Here is a 14812-nt window from a genome sequence, read left to right as displayed (position 1 = left end):
ATCGTTCTTGAGTATGAAACCACTGAAAAAAGTGAAATCCTAAGAGAGAGAGAGAGAGAGAGAGAGAGAGAGAGAGAGAGAGAGAGAGAGAGAGAGAGAGAGAGAATAAAACGAAAATAAAAATAAAAGAACATGCTTGAGCACAAAACCAAAAACAAAACCTAAATTTACACATTTTTTACCTTCTAATCGTAAAGTTTATCAACTTTAAGTGTGTGCCATAAAATACCAAGCACATAGTCACTGTATAGTAGCTTGAACCCAACTGCTAATAGATACAATGAACTAGAACAAGAAATAAGAGCTACGGTGAAGAGATAAAAAATTTGATAAGAGTCAAGACCAAACCGGTAATTACAATAAATGGTTTTTAAATAAATTACTTCCTTGTGTATCACGCATGAGCTCATAGCATATATCTGAGAAGATGAAGAGTAAATGGAGACGTATTTTTGGGTTTGATTTGTTTCTCACTGTTTATGAAACGTAAATTTGATAAATTAAAAAAAAAAAAAAAACTCTATTTTCAACCGACGTGTCGTTTATTAATTTGGAAACACTATGCCGTCGTTTTAACGTGTCGTTTATTTATTTATTCAGAATATACGTAAACCCTAATTTTAAATAAGAGAAAATGGCGGCAAAACTACTTAAAGTTTTTCTCTGGATACACTTAAATACTCAATCTTTTTTTTCGACGGGTAAAATACCCAATGTCAAAGTTTGGTATCGCCGTTACTACCTAATTAAAAAGAATGGCTAGATTTAACGGCTGAAACAAAATGAATTATAATAAATACAAATGAGTAAATTCATATTGTGACTTCTCAATTCTGAGAGTTGGATCGCCAACGCCGAGGGGAATTCCGTCGAACACCTGGCGTGCGTCGAGGTTTTCTCCAACGCCGGGTTCGAATTGCCTGCCGAGACCATTGCCGCCGGCGACGAGGTCGCTGCCGCAGTGGCTCCGCCGGCTTCTTCCGGGGACGGAGAATCTTCTTCCTCCGCCGCGGAGAAGGAGGAGAAGATCGAGGAGATCGAGGCCGAGAAAGACCCATTCTCCGCGAGCGACAAGCTCAACCAGCCTGCGGAGCTCGTCGGGGGGTTCAAGAAGACCCGAGACCCTTCTGCGACGGACTTGACAACGGCTCTCGCGACGCTCGAGATCACGACTCTCCCGCCGGCCGAGGCGACTCAGTCGACACGAATCGCCATCGAAGGTTCGAGGGAGAGTACGGCGGGATCGAATTCGGCGGCAAGAAAGCCACTCTCGGCGAGACTTTCGAGGGCTTCAGCGACGCCTGGGGCGGCGGATTGGACGCCTCGGAGTTCGTCGGCCCCGAGAAGGCTCTTCGGAAGCAGTAAGGGCTCGGCGGGCTCGAACTTTTGTATTTATTATAATTCATTTTGTTTCAGTCGTTAAATCTAGCCATTCTTTTTAATTAGGTAGTAACGGCGATACCAAACTTTGACATTAGGTATTTTACCCGTCGAAAAAAAAAGATTGAGTATTTAAGTGTATCCAGAGAAAAACTTTAGGTAGTTTTGCCGCCATTTTCTCTTTAAATAAAGAGGGGTTTTATTTCAGAGTCTCTCTCACACTCAATCTCTTCTCAAAGGAAAAACCTTTTCCCCCTCGCGAAAGGAATCTCTGTCTCTCTTTCACTCATAAGTTCATTTCAGTCTCACACCTCTTCGATTTCTCAGTAGAAACACCATGTCTTGTTTTCTTCGCAAAACCACTCAGTGTGTGTGATCTTTAGGACAAACCAGTAATGTTGTTTTCGCGAGAACGACATGGTTATCAATCAGCTCAAACTCAGAGGAGTCTCGGAAACACTCCTTCTCGGTCTCTTTCCTGATGAACTCGCTTGGATTTTCCAAAAACAACGCTTTGTTAGCTTCAAAGAGCGTGTGGGTTTCGAGAGCAGTGAAAAGCCCGAGAAATGCATAGAGTTCTTCGAGTCGTACGGTCTCACCGGTCCGCAAATCGCAGACCTCGTTAGAGGCTTCCCTAGAGTCCTCATATGCGATGCGGAGAAGGTATTTTTGCTTATCGGGACCCGAATGGGCTTCGATCCTCTCCAAATTCCCTCGCTGCATCAAATCCAGCTTAGCCAAACAAATCGTGCTGTCATACGATTTCTGGAGGAACGTTCTCGGCTCCGACTCGAAAGTCGTTATGGCTCTGAAACAGCCTCGAGAACAACATGCTGAGCAACATCGAATGTCTTCGGAGAAACGGAGCCGGGCCCCACGTGCTCACGATAGTCTCGAGCTGTCCGTGGCTCATCGCTCGGTGCCCGGACGAGTTTTCGAGAGGCCGTCGAGAGAGTCGCGGCGATGGGGTTCGACCCTCTGAAAATCAGGTTCGTCCAAGCTCTGTTCGCCGTGCTCGGGATGAAGAAATCGACGTGGGACGCGAAAGCCGATGCGTAACAGAAGTGGGGTCTGAAGCTCGGAGAGTTGGCCAAATCGCCGTCAGCGCTTTGTTACAGCTTGAATAGAGTCAAGCTGAGATACTCGGTCCTCGGTTTCCTTTCGTCGAAAGGTCTCCTAAAAAATGATGTTTCCGTGCTGAGGTTGGCTTCTAATTATACCGAAGCGGAGTTTGCGAGGATGATTCTCACACGTTACGCCGAGAAAGCTCCGGAGATTTTGGATATGAGCGACGGAGATCGTGGGCCCAAAGTCACCCAAGCTTGAGGTTTCTTGAAAGCCAAGGTATTTCGTGGGTCGAATTCTGAAGCGAAGAGTTTGGCGTTTATAGATTTTTTTTTTCATTCAGAGGAATTCGTTTCAGAAAAGAAAAAAAGACGATGGATTTGTGTACAAAGGAAACACTAGTCTTTTTCTATGACCCAATTTGAAAGCTGTGGGTTTTGTACAAAAACAAGATCGCGGGCCTGAATTCGCCCAAGCTTGAGTTTCTTGAAAGCCAAGGCGTCTCGTTAGTCGAAAGAAGGATAGAACTTCCAAGGTTTTCTCTATAAAGAGAAGGTTTTTGTGAAGCGGAATTTTGGTTAACGACTCTTTGTGACACAAACACTCGTAATAATTTGATTGCAAACATAAAATGGTAGAAGATGCACTTTCAGAAGTTACAAAAATAAACTGCGAATTTCGGAGTATAGATTGTGTCTAAAATTCTAGCAACTAAGAATTAGTTTGTATTTCAACTACTATCTGCTTAATTTCAAATTTTTTAATTTTAGTTACGAGTAAATACAGTATATACTAATATTTGTTTAAAATTTAAATTCCGGCCTAAAACAATATTATCTTCCGAAAAAAAAAACCCATCTTGAATACAAATAAAGAATATCCGTGTCTGATGGTGAACACACACACACACACACACACACACACACACACACACACACACACACACACACACACACACTCATTATATGCTCATGTATATAATTTTAGTTACTATTATGTACTTAAAATTTGTTTATTTATTTTGCTAAAAATTTAAATTCCCGCAAAAAAAAAAAAAAAAAAAAAACTCATCTGGACTCAGGTAATTGTTTTATCATCGTAAATTATATAAAAAAAAAAACTTTAACCTTATAAATTCTGAGTTATTTTATTTTATAAGCTTCTAGTCAATTTCAAACAGTGTTTTGGGAATAAAGCTACACGTCGTTTACTCTTTTCAACACCCTCTGGCATATGTCGTTTTCTCTTCCACAGCAACAGTCTAAAGCTACATTTATTAGACTAATATGAAGTCGTTTTAAAAAAAAAATATTGGTCAATGAGTCATAACAATGCAAACCCAATTTATACTGTAGTGGTTTTAGTATGAAAAACTTTAATCTGATTAACTAATCATTTTCAGAATCAGAAGTTATCTTTGTGGCCCACAAATTGTGGCCTTGTGGGCAAGAAACTTGTAGCTTAAAACCCTTACTAAGATCAGAATTAGGGCGTTTTGGGAGTCTCTCTCACTCGCAATCCCTCTTCGAAGGCAAAACATTGACTCGCTCTTATCGATTTGTAAGTTCGTTCTCAGTCTGATTGTTCTTCTATTTCCACATACATCGATATCCTATGTCTTGTTTTCATCCCAAAACCATCCATCGTTATATGAGTGTTAGATCTTTAGGACATATCAGCAATGTTAGTTTCACGAGAACGAGATGGTTCTCAATAAGCTCAGAAGATAGTCTGAAACACTCTTTCACCGTTTCTTACTTGATCAACTCGCTTGGATTTTCCAAACACAATGCTCTGTTGGCTTCAAAGTACGTGAAGTTTGAGTCAAGAGATAAAGCTGACCAAACCATAGAGTTCTTCAACGGACACGGTTTCACTCTCCCGCAAATCGCGGCCATCGTTAGAAACAACCCTCGAATCCTTTTATCCGATACAGACCAAACCATTTCCCCGAAACTGGAGTTTCTGAGAGCCAAGGGCTTATCGAGGCCTGAATCGGCGTTGATGATCTCAAAGTTCCCGACTTTCATCGGTGCCAGCTTAGCCAACAGGATCGTGCCATCGTACGATTTCTGGCGAAAAGTTTTCGGGTCCGAAGAGAAGGCTGTCTCGGCCGTGAAGCGATCCCCGGATATCCTCCGATACAGCCTCGAGAAACAAGTCTCGCCCAACGTCGAGACTCTGAGGGAACATGGAGTTTCTGGGTCCCACATATTCACGATGGTCGCGAATTGGCCGAGAGTCCTCGCTCGATCCCCGGTCGAGTTCAGAAGGGCTGTCGAGGAAGTTGTGGGAATGGGGTTCGACGTTTCGAAGACCAAGTTCGTGAAAGCCACGGTTGCGATACTGTTGGGGATGAGAGAGTCGAGGTGGGAGAGGAAAGTCGAGGCGTATAAGAAGTGGGGTTGGTCCGAAGAAGAGTTTTCGACGGCCTTCAAATTGGACCCGACTTGTATGTTTTTGTCTGTGGACAATATCTCGGCGAGTATGGATTTTTTCGTGGCCGAAATGGGTTTGGAGCCTGGACAGCTGGCGAAATGTCCGACAATATTCTCTTACGCCTTGAAGAGAGCGAAGCTGAGGTGGTCTGTTTATCGTGCTCTTTTATCGAAAGGTCTGCTGAAGAGAAATGATTTTTGGGTATTGAAGTTGGTTTCGTGTTCGGAGAACAAGTTTCTTGAGACGTATGTCACGCCTTATGTCAAGGAATCTCCGGAGCTGTTGGATTTGTACGAAGGAAAGAGTAAGGCCAAAACTGTGCCATAAAACTGTTAGGCGATTTTCCCATTCCTTAGACAGACTGTCTTGATGATGAGTGTGTTTCTTTGTTGATGGATTTTTATAGATTTTTGTTTCTTTAGAAATTTTTATGCTTGCATTAATTGCGCGAGAGCCTTAGTTGGGTCTGGATTGTATTAAAAAAATGAAAAAAAAAAATCCGAAACGGAATTATCAACTAAAAAAAGAACTTAAAGCTTTTTCTTTTCTTTCTTTTTTTAGATCAGATGGACACAAATACAGATGATATTTTCCAACCAAAGTTGGTGATTGATCATATTAGTAAAGCTCAAATCTCTCTCTCTCTCTCTCTCTCTCTCTCTCTCTCTCTCTCTCTCTCGATGGATCTGAATTCAGAGGCAGAGCTCGTGGATTACGGGTGTGGAGAGACTCGACATCCGACGCAATGCAGAGAAGTGGAGTTGGTTCAAAGAAGAGTTTTCGACGGGCTTCAAAACGGACCCGCATTGTATGTTCTTGTTTTTGGATAAGATCTCGGCGAGTATGGAGTTTTTCGTGGCAGAAGTGGGTGTAAAGCCCCAACAGCTGGCTAAAGCTGAGGTGGTCTAATCTTCGTTCTCTTTTGTCGAAAGGTTTGCTAAAAAAAATTGTCTGCGTGTTGATATTGGCTTCTTACTCGGAAAAGAAGTTTGTGAACATTTTTTTACTAAGTTTTGAGTCAGAGCTACTTCAAGATTGTGGCTGTTTAAGTTCACTCGTCTTTCACCAAATACCAAGGACTCGATCTCATGTACTCTTTTCGGCCTCTAATACAGTGAAAGAGATTGAGCTAGAGAGAATAATCATTCGATTTCTTTCTAGCTCAATATATTTAGCTATTGCCTACCGTCCAAATTTTTTGTCATCAAATTGGTCTTCACTTCTTTCTCTTTTTTAATTCTTATTGTCACTAATTCACACTACTTCTACGGCCTGTGATTGTTGTTTCCCGACGACTGTTGGTTCGGCCACCAGTTTGGTCTGACATGGTTTAACCTCATCACCGTCTTCTTTTACCAATTTTTTTTAGTAAATAAAATGTGCACTATACTCGTTATTAACTATATATATGATTCATGATGCTTAATATGAGATATATGCTTTACCACGACGGATATAACAAATGTGCATTTTGTATAAAGCAAACAAGCGGATATAGATATTCAGCCTTTTAAGTTCATGAAGTTCTAATGTTTTTACTTTGGCCACAATGACCATATCGCAGCAAATTTCGGTTTCTTCGTGAACAAAATCTGAGAAATTGGAGCTCCAGAGATGCTTGAATGAAATAACTTATAGTACTGATAAGTGATTTTTTTTTTTTTTTCGAGAATCCTTCTGCACTTGTCACAAAGGGAGGAAAATCAACAAGTTTGCTTCGGTTCCAAGCAAGATGAAGATTTGGTGAACATAAACTTTTTTTATTTTATTTTTTTATATGATATGAATGAGCATAGAATGATAAATAAAATAAAATAAAAAGCTATGAGTTGTCCTACATGCTTGAAAAGAAGAGAAGTTTGAATAGAAAGTAACAACTTAGATGCCTAAAAAATTATTAGCAAAATGCCTGACCAACTATATAGAAGTAACAAGATGATTGAATAAGATTCACATATATAATCATTATAGAACAGTTTATCAGTAGTAACAACTTTTCACACGGTAAAAATCAAAAGCACTTCTAAACTAACACAATACCATTTTATAATACAACTTCTATTTCTTTATGGTTTTCTTGTTTATTTGAAACAAGTTTATATTGTTTCTTGGGTAGAAAGTGTATACCAATAGCTTTATGGCTTAGGATTCTTCATGATTTTCTTGTTTTACACGTCAAACAAAGTGATACAGCTATAATACAACTTCTATATTTAGCTATTGCCTACCATCCAAATCTTTCTCTTTTTAATTTTCATTGCCACCAGTTTGGTCTGACATGGGTTAACCTCATCACCGTCTTCTTTTACCAAAATTTTTTTAGTAAATAAAATGTGCACTATACTCGTTATTAACTATATATGATTCATGATGCTTAATACGAGATATATGATTTACCACGACGCATATAACAAATGTGCATTTTGTATACAGCAAACAAGCGGATATAGATATTCAGCCTTTTAAGTTCATGAAGTTCTAATGTTTTAATATGTTTGAGTTGGTAATGTTTTCACTTTGGTCCACGATGACCATATCGCAGTAAATTTCGGTTTCTTCGTGAACAAAATCGAAGAAATTGGAGCTTTATAGATGCTTGAATGGAATAACTTATAATACTGATAAGTGATTTTTTTTTTAATTTATTATTTTGTTTTTTAGAATCCTTCTGCACTTGTCACCAAGAGAGGAAAATCAACAACTTTGCTTCGGTTCCAAGCAAGATGAAGATTTGGTGAACAAAGCAATGAGATGTCCTACATGCTTGAAAAGAAGAGAAGTTTGAATAGAAAGTAATAACTTGGATGCCTAAAAAATTAATAGCAAAACGCTTGACCAACTATATAGAACAAGATGATTGAATAAGATTCACATGTAAAATTATTTTAGAACAGTTTATCAGTAGTAACAACTTTTCACACGGTAAAAATCAAAAGCACTTCTAAACTAACACAATACCATTTTATAATACAACTTCTATTTCTTTATGGTTTTCTTGTTTATTTGAAACAAGTTTATATGTTTCTTGGGTAGAAAGTGTATACCAATAGCTTTATGGCTTAGGATTCTTCATGATTTTCTTGTTTTACACATCAAACAAAGTGATACAGCTATAATACAACTTCTATTTCTTTATGGTTTCTTGTTGATTTGAAAAGTGATACAGCTGGCACGGTGCTTATCTCCCATGAGACGTCTGGTAGCGATACTAAAGTTGAAAAGAGAGAACACTTCTTCTTTCCAAGACGTCGAACCAAAGCTTCTATTCAACTTAACTCATCTCTTCATTTCATTTATGTGCTTAGTTTGTTTTCCTCTCTCTCTCTCTCTCTCTCTCTCTCTCTCATGAGAAGTCTGGTTGCGATACTAAAGTTTAAAACAGAGAATAATTCTTTATTAACATATATATCCGAGAACTCTTTTCAACTTCATTCAACTCTTCTTTTCTTTAGTTGCTTCGTTTGTTCTCTCTTTGTGTGGCTCTCTCTGGTTTGATATCTTGCTGTGCTGCTATGGCCACCTATGGTAAGTGTTTAGTTTCATTGCATTCATTTGGTAATGTATATTATTTATGGAGTACATATCTCTTAATTATAGACTTATTATATTGCCGTAGATAATCAATATAACGTCCTCTTATACATCATAAAATTATATAATGTTTTTCTTCACAAATTCAAGAAGAACGGAATTGGTGACTACAAATACAAACAGGTCTTTGCATGAAGGTCTTCTAAATTTCGTCGTGCAAATTTTAAAAGAAATATTGCAGAAGTATTTTTTTCGTATCGGCTACAGTACATAGGGACGAACCGGTGGTCTTTAAACTTGTGGTGTGGTTACTGTTTGACCCTTCAATATTTTATGTGCTCATTATAATCCGAACATCCACTTTTGGTTGTTTGAAATGAATGAATGAATCTGATTTTGGCTGTTTAATATTCCAGTTTCATTGATATCCTCAATCTCACAACACAAGGGTCTTCTGTGCCTGAGAGATGTAAAGCTAAATGAAAATAAGAGAATGCAAATTATGCTATAAACATGTGGTGGCTTCTTTCTACGTTATAGTGCCTTTATCCATATAATATTTAAACCCGTATTTTGTTTCTCCTATTTGTTTTGTCTGTTATGATATTTTTGTCATTTAACTCTAAAATTTACAAGACATCCTCTATGTTGATATATATATTTTGGAATCATGAGATCTGTTTTTTTTTTTTTTTTTTTTTTTTTTTTAATGAAATTCAACTACAAACTGTTAATTCTAAAATAACCAATTAAATTCAATTTTGACCGTAAATTTCAACTAATTTTTTTTAGAGTTTAACAATATTACTTTATTTAAATAGGTGTTTAGATCCGTGTATTGATTTGATGATTGTTGAATTTCTTAAAATTGGTGTTTGAATATGCGTTATTGAGTTTAGAATTTGAATTGATGATTCGTTGTGGTTGAGATCTTTATTTTTTTTCAAAATTTGTCATTTATTTATTTTGGTTATTTTGACACATAATTTTGTTATATTCAGATCTCCTTTTTTCGTAACTTGTCATTTGTTTATTTTGGTTAATTTGACACATAATATTTTGTTTTACTGAAATTAACCATTATTTACTAAAAGTTACATATATTAATAGTACTACTAAATTTATGGTCTGGTTCATCAATGGTGCTTTTCGCGTCAAAGATTTGTGAAGGATATTCGTTGCGTGGTTATGGTCAACTCATTTAATAACTAATTTTTTATTTTAGTTGTGAAAATATTTAATGAAGATTATTTTGGATATTTGATCATCGTTAATGGCTATTTTGCAAAATTAATAAAACTTTGGCTATTTACCAAAATTCAAATTTGCTAATGGCTAATTAGCTATAGAGCCCATTATTTTTTAATATGCTACTTCAAGATTGTTGATTTTTGAGTTCACTCGTCTTGCGCTCTAATACCATAAAATAGATTGAGCTGGAGAGAATAGCTTTCAGATCACTCTTTCGATTGATTTCCAGCTCAATATATTTCGCTATTGCATCTAGTACGAATTTGGCCTACAAATTGATCTTCACTTCTTTCTCTTTTTTAATTCTCATTGTCACCAATTCACACTACTAAGTTTAGTCTAACATGGTTCAACCTCATCACCTTGATCTTTTATCAAATTATTTTTATTAAATAAAATGTGAGCTATGCGTGTTATTAACTTTATCAATTCATGACGCTCAATATAATAAATCATATTTATGATACAAGTTCTATCGCTTTGTTGATTGAAACAGGTTGATCTGTTACTTGGATTTAAACTTTAAAGTATTCCAACAGCTTATAGCTTAGGATTCTTGTTCAAGATTAATTGTTTTAGACATCACACAAAGTGATACATCTAGCACGAATGGTTTTCTCCAATGGGAAGTCTGGCTGTGATTCTAAAGTTTAAAACAGAGAATAATTCTTTATTTTCATATATATTCGAGAATTCTTTTCAACTTCATTCAGCTCTTCTTTTTCTTTATTTGCTTCGTTTGTTCTCTCTTTATCTGGCTCTCTCTTGTTTGATATGTTGTTGTGCTGCTATGGAAACCTATGGTAAGTGTTTAGTTTCATTGCATTCATTTGGTAACACATATATTATCTCTTAATTGTAGACTTATTATACTGCCCTAGATAATCAATATAACGTCCTCTTATACGTCGCAAAATTAGATAATGTTTTTCTTTACAAATTCAAGAAGAACGGAATTAGAGACTACAAATAAAAATAGGTCTTTTCACGAAGGTCTTCTAGGTTTCGTCATGCAAATATTAAAAGAAATATTGCAGAACTATATTTGACCCTTCAATATTTTTTTATTTTTTACTTTATTATTTTGTGCTCATTATTGTAAATCGGACATCCACTTTTGGTTGTTCAATATTCCAGTTTCATTGATATCCTCCTTATCACGGCACAAGGATCATTTGTGCCTGAGAGATGAAAAGCTGAATGAAAATAGAGAATGCAAATTATGCTATAAACCTGTGGAATATTTAAACGTTATAGTGCCTTTTTCCATATAATATTTAAACTCCCATATATTGTTTCACCTATTTGTTTTGTCTGTTCTGATATTTTTGTCATTTAACTTTAAAATTTACAAGACATCCTCTATGTTGATATATTTTTTGGAATCATAAGATTTGTTACATTTTAGGTTTTTTTTTATTTAATGAAATTCAACTTCTAGATATACAAACTGTTAATTCTAAAATAACCAATTAATTTCAATTTTGACCGTAAATTTCAACTAATTTTTTTGAGTTTAACAATATTATGTTATTTAAATGATATATTTTAAACACAAGTTATTTTAGCTTGTAAGTATCTTTTAAGCTGTTAAGATATTGAAAATCATAAAAAAAAAATGATATCTTTTTTTTACATAAGGATCATAATGCTATAAAAAAAAATCAATAGATCAGATATCAAAATGCTATAAAAATTAGGGACATAAATGTCACAATCATAAATTTTTGGGAACTATTACACCAAAATACATTTATAATATTATCATCGGCCACCCTTAACTTAGATTTCTGGGTTCGCCCTGAATCCGGACGTCCACTTTTTGTTCAAAATGAATGAATGAATCTGATTTTGGTTGTTTGATATTCCAGCTTCAAGAGTATCCTCACGGCACAAGAATCCTCTGTGCCTGAGAGATGAAAAGCTGAATGAAAATAGAGAATGCAAATTATGCTCAAAACCTGTGGTGGCTCCTTTCTACGTCTGCAATGAATCATGCGAATGTTTCATCCATAAATCATGCGGCGATTTGCCGACTCCGATCAACCACTCTTTTCATCCTTCTCACACCCTCCACTTGCTCATACTCATGTACAATTGGTCGTGTGCAATTTGTCTCAAAGACTTCAAAGAACGTTCCGTGTTTTACGATTGCAATGTTTGCGATCTCATAATGGACGTGGAATGCGCAATGATGATGATGACATCATCGGTAGGGTCTGAACAAGGCCTCCAACACTTGAGCCATCCACATCCTCTGTCTCAGCAAATTATTGTTGTCTCAGAAAGTAAGGCAGTGAAATGCCGGGCTTGTGAGTCCATGATTTCGGGCGAGGCTTATGGATGCGCTCACTGTGACTACTTCTTGCATAAACACTGCGCCGAGGCTCCGCTGGAAACGTCGCAGCATCTTCTTCACCCTCGCGACAACCACACTCTTTCATTCATTGTCACCGGAAGGAGCTTCAGCTGCAGAATCTGCGACATGAAAAAGAAAAGCTTGTGCAACTTCAAGCTGAAGTGCAATCACTGTGATTTTGAGTTGTGCTGGAAATGCCACCTCACTGTGAAGGATATCATTACGTGTGAAGAGCATGAGCACAACAAGCTTTGTTTCGTCGAGAGAACTCTAGGCGGAGAGGATGATATCGATCGCTGCGACTGCTATGATGCTTATTGTAATCGACCTGATCTCATCGGGGACGCTGATATTTTGAAGGAGTTCAAACGCGGTATTTTATCGTCGAAACTGAAATGCATGGATTGCGGTTTCAAATTCCACTTGCTTTGTGGTCCCTTGCCGTCCACAGTTAAGGACGAGTGTCATATCCACTCTCTCACTCTTCATGACTCGCTCATTGAAGACGATTCTGGAGAATTTTACTGTGATGTTTGCGAGACTGAAAGAGATCCCAGGATTCGCGTATACTATTGCGAGGAGTGCAAATATTTTGCTCATGTTCACTGCCTAATTCCCAAGGTGATTCACTTTCCTCCATGAATGTCAAAGCTAGATAGCTGTTTGGTGAATTGTTTTTGGTATAATAACATTATTTGGGGAATTAGAAACACTAGCAATTGCTACGTCTCTTAGAGTGGACTTGAACCCATCAAGATAATCAAAGGACCTGACCACTAACCAAACCTCTAGGTATTATTGTTTATATTTCAAATGTAATTTTTTCTATTTAATAAATAAAATAAATATTCATTATTAAAAATATTTAAATAAAGACCTTTGATAGGAAAATAAAATATAATTTTCTATAGATAAGGTATATTTATAATTGAGTGGGTAGAAGGAAATGAAAAATATATATTTTTAAGTTCATATATTTACCTAGATATGACAATGTTTATATTTTGAAAAGCGTTACCAAACCCATTGTGTTTTAATGTTATTAGATTTTGAGTGCATTGTGGGGAGAGCTTGAAGGTGTTAAGCTTAAGTCCCTCGGGAAAGAAACTTGCGAGGATGAAGAATCGACAACGCTGACATTGAAGGATCTAATACACAAACTAGGAGGGCGGGAGAAATCGATCCTCCAACTATATTACAAATGGGAAAACACTACATCATCTAACGACAAAGGCAAATCGTCTAGGCTCTTGAGTGACGAAGAGATCAATGACACTCTACGGCTCTCTCGCTTCACACGTGAGGAATTCGCCCATTTCATTGGCAAGCTAAAGAAATATTTCTTTTCAGAAAAATTGGAACTGAAACCTAGAGATTTAGGGTTAAAGTTGGTGAAAGTGAAAGGCTACTTCATACCTCGCTCCCTGGCCGATGTACTCAAAACGTTGTTGCAGCATTACGGAGACGATATAATTCCTGGGGACCGGTCTAAGGAGTTCAAATCCATTGTGCTTTTCATTCAATGTCAAGTCTTGAAAAGAATGAACGAGACTATGGTGAAGGACATAACCAAAGAACTTCTTCAAGAATGGTATTATCACATGAGGTTCTTGAAGAATCGTGGTCCTAAGGTAGTGTTTGCTCGTAGGCAGTTCGAGAGGCTTGTGGAGGTTTTCTTGGGTTTTCAAGTGCACAGACTGGAGAACGAAATCCCGACGGAGCTGCAAAGAAAAAAGGAAGAATTGGAGCGGAAGTTGGAGAAGTGCGAGGAATACAAAGGGTCGTCTGAGAAATCGGAGTACATGAAGTATTGCCTAAAGAAAGCTTCTGAATTGGAATGGAGGGATGGTCGTGCATGTTTGCCTAAACAAGACGATCAAACTCTGTCGTCGGTTTCTGAAGAAGCGTGGGAGTAATATTAAATACATGTTGGATTGTTGTTGTTGCCGAGGTTGTTTGAACTTAATTAAGTACTTTGTTTATTTAGTTGTGTGTTATTTCTTCCAAATTTACCATTTTTTTTTTTTGCAAAGTAAATTATCCAAAGTGTTGTGTTTGTTTGAATTAAGGGCTAATTACCATATGTTGACATGCTTTTCTGTAACGAGAAGTTTGGTTGCGAGAATAAAGTTGAAAACAAAATTCTTCTTCTTCTAGCATCTATTTGCGATTCCTTCTTTTGAACTTAATTAATATTTTCTAATAGTTTTATATCATATTATTATTATTATATATATATAAAGAGGAATCATCTTTTACTGTTCATTCAGTGTATAAACACTGTTACACAGTTTTATGAAATTACGAAAATGCCCTTATAATTATCTGAAATTACGAAAATATCACTGAACGGATCTAACTTCTAATCTAGATTATTCCGGGTCTATCTTCTAATCTAAACTATTCCCTAGATTATTCCAGGTCTAACTTCTAATCTAGACTATTCCGGATAATTGCCATATAGAATGTCTGGAAAATACAACTATAAATATGAGTATTGTTCAACAAATCTGCACAGTTTATCTCCCACTTTTCATCAATTTCCTTCCTTCAACACACACTCATAACTTCGCCAGTAATCTCTTCATTTGGGTAAGTTTATTAAACCCCAGTTGTCTTTTTTTTTTCTTTTTCGAATGTTCAGTTGTGTTCCTATTTTTTTGCTTCATCCCTGTTGGCAGACAAAAGAAACAAAAACAAAAAGTTATGACTCTCTTTTCACATTTATTTTCACAGGTTCTTTGTTTTTTGTCGAATCATAGCTTTTAAGATCAACCGAAGTGTACC

General features: G+C 36.7%; 2 protein-coding genes and 1 long non-coding RNA gene across 3 annotated transcripts; all 3 read left to right on the top strand.

The window, feature by feature from the left end:
- Window positions 1–3926: 3926 nt before the first annotated feature.
- Window positions 3927–8403, top strand: LOC149392827 (uncharacterized). Its single transcript, XR_016299806.1, has 3 exons — window positions 3927–4005; window positions 7546–7676; window positions 8043–8403. It is a non-coding gene; the product is annotated as an uncharacterized LOC149392827 (long non-coding RNA).
- Window positions 3955–5298, top strand: LOC149392828 (uncharacterized). The gene has a single exon (XM_089617460.1). It carries the CDS (start codon window positions 4060–4062, stop codon window positions 5209–5211), a length of 1152 nt encoding a protein of 383 aa, XP_089473586.1. The 5' UTR covers window positions 3955–4059; the 3' UTR covers window positions 5212–5298.
- A 2053-nt stretch (window positions 8404–10456) lies between the features above and the next one.
- LOC149392826 (uncharacterized) lies at window positions 10457–14116 on the top strand. Its single transcript, XM_089617057.1, has 3 exons — window positions 10457–10469; window positions 11538–12646; window positions 13072–14116. Exons 1-3 carry the CDS (start codon window positions 10457–10459, stop codon window positions 13939–13941), a joined length of 1992 nt encoding a protein of 663 aa, XP_089473183.1. The 3' UTR covers window positions 13942–14116.
- The last annotated feature ends 696 nt before the right edge of the window (window positions 14117–14812 follow it).

Source organism: Urtica dioica, chromosome 6, assembly GCF_054948205.1.
Source record: "Urtica dioica subsp. dioica isolate 48M chromosome 6, U.dioica_male_clone48M_v1_H2, whole genome shotgun sequence".
In the NCBI taxonomy this organism is placed as follows: domain Eukaryota; kingdom Viridiplantae; phylum Streptophyta; class Magnoliopsida; order Rosales; family Urticaceae; genus Urtica; species Urtica dioica.
This window is presented reverse-complemented; position numbering and strand designations above follow the sequence as displayed.

Bases quoted from the DNA above. Each gene is read 5' to 3' on its own strand.
- LOC149392828 (XM_089617460.1), top strand. From the start codon at position 4,060: ATGTCTTGTTTTCATCCCAAAACCATCCATCGTTATATGAGTGTTAGA.
- LOC149392826 (XM_089617057.1), top strand. The intron at 12,647-13,071 runs GTGATTCACTTT...TAATGTTATTAG, and splicing joins TTCACTGCCTAATTCCCAAG to ATTTTGAGTGCATTGTGGGG.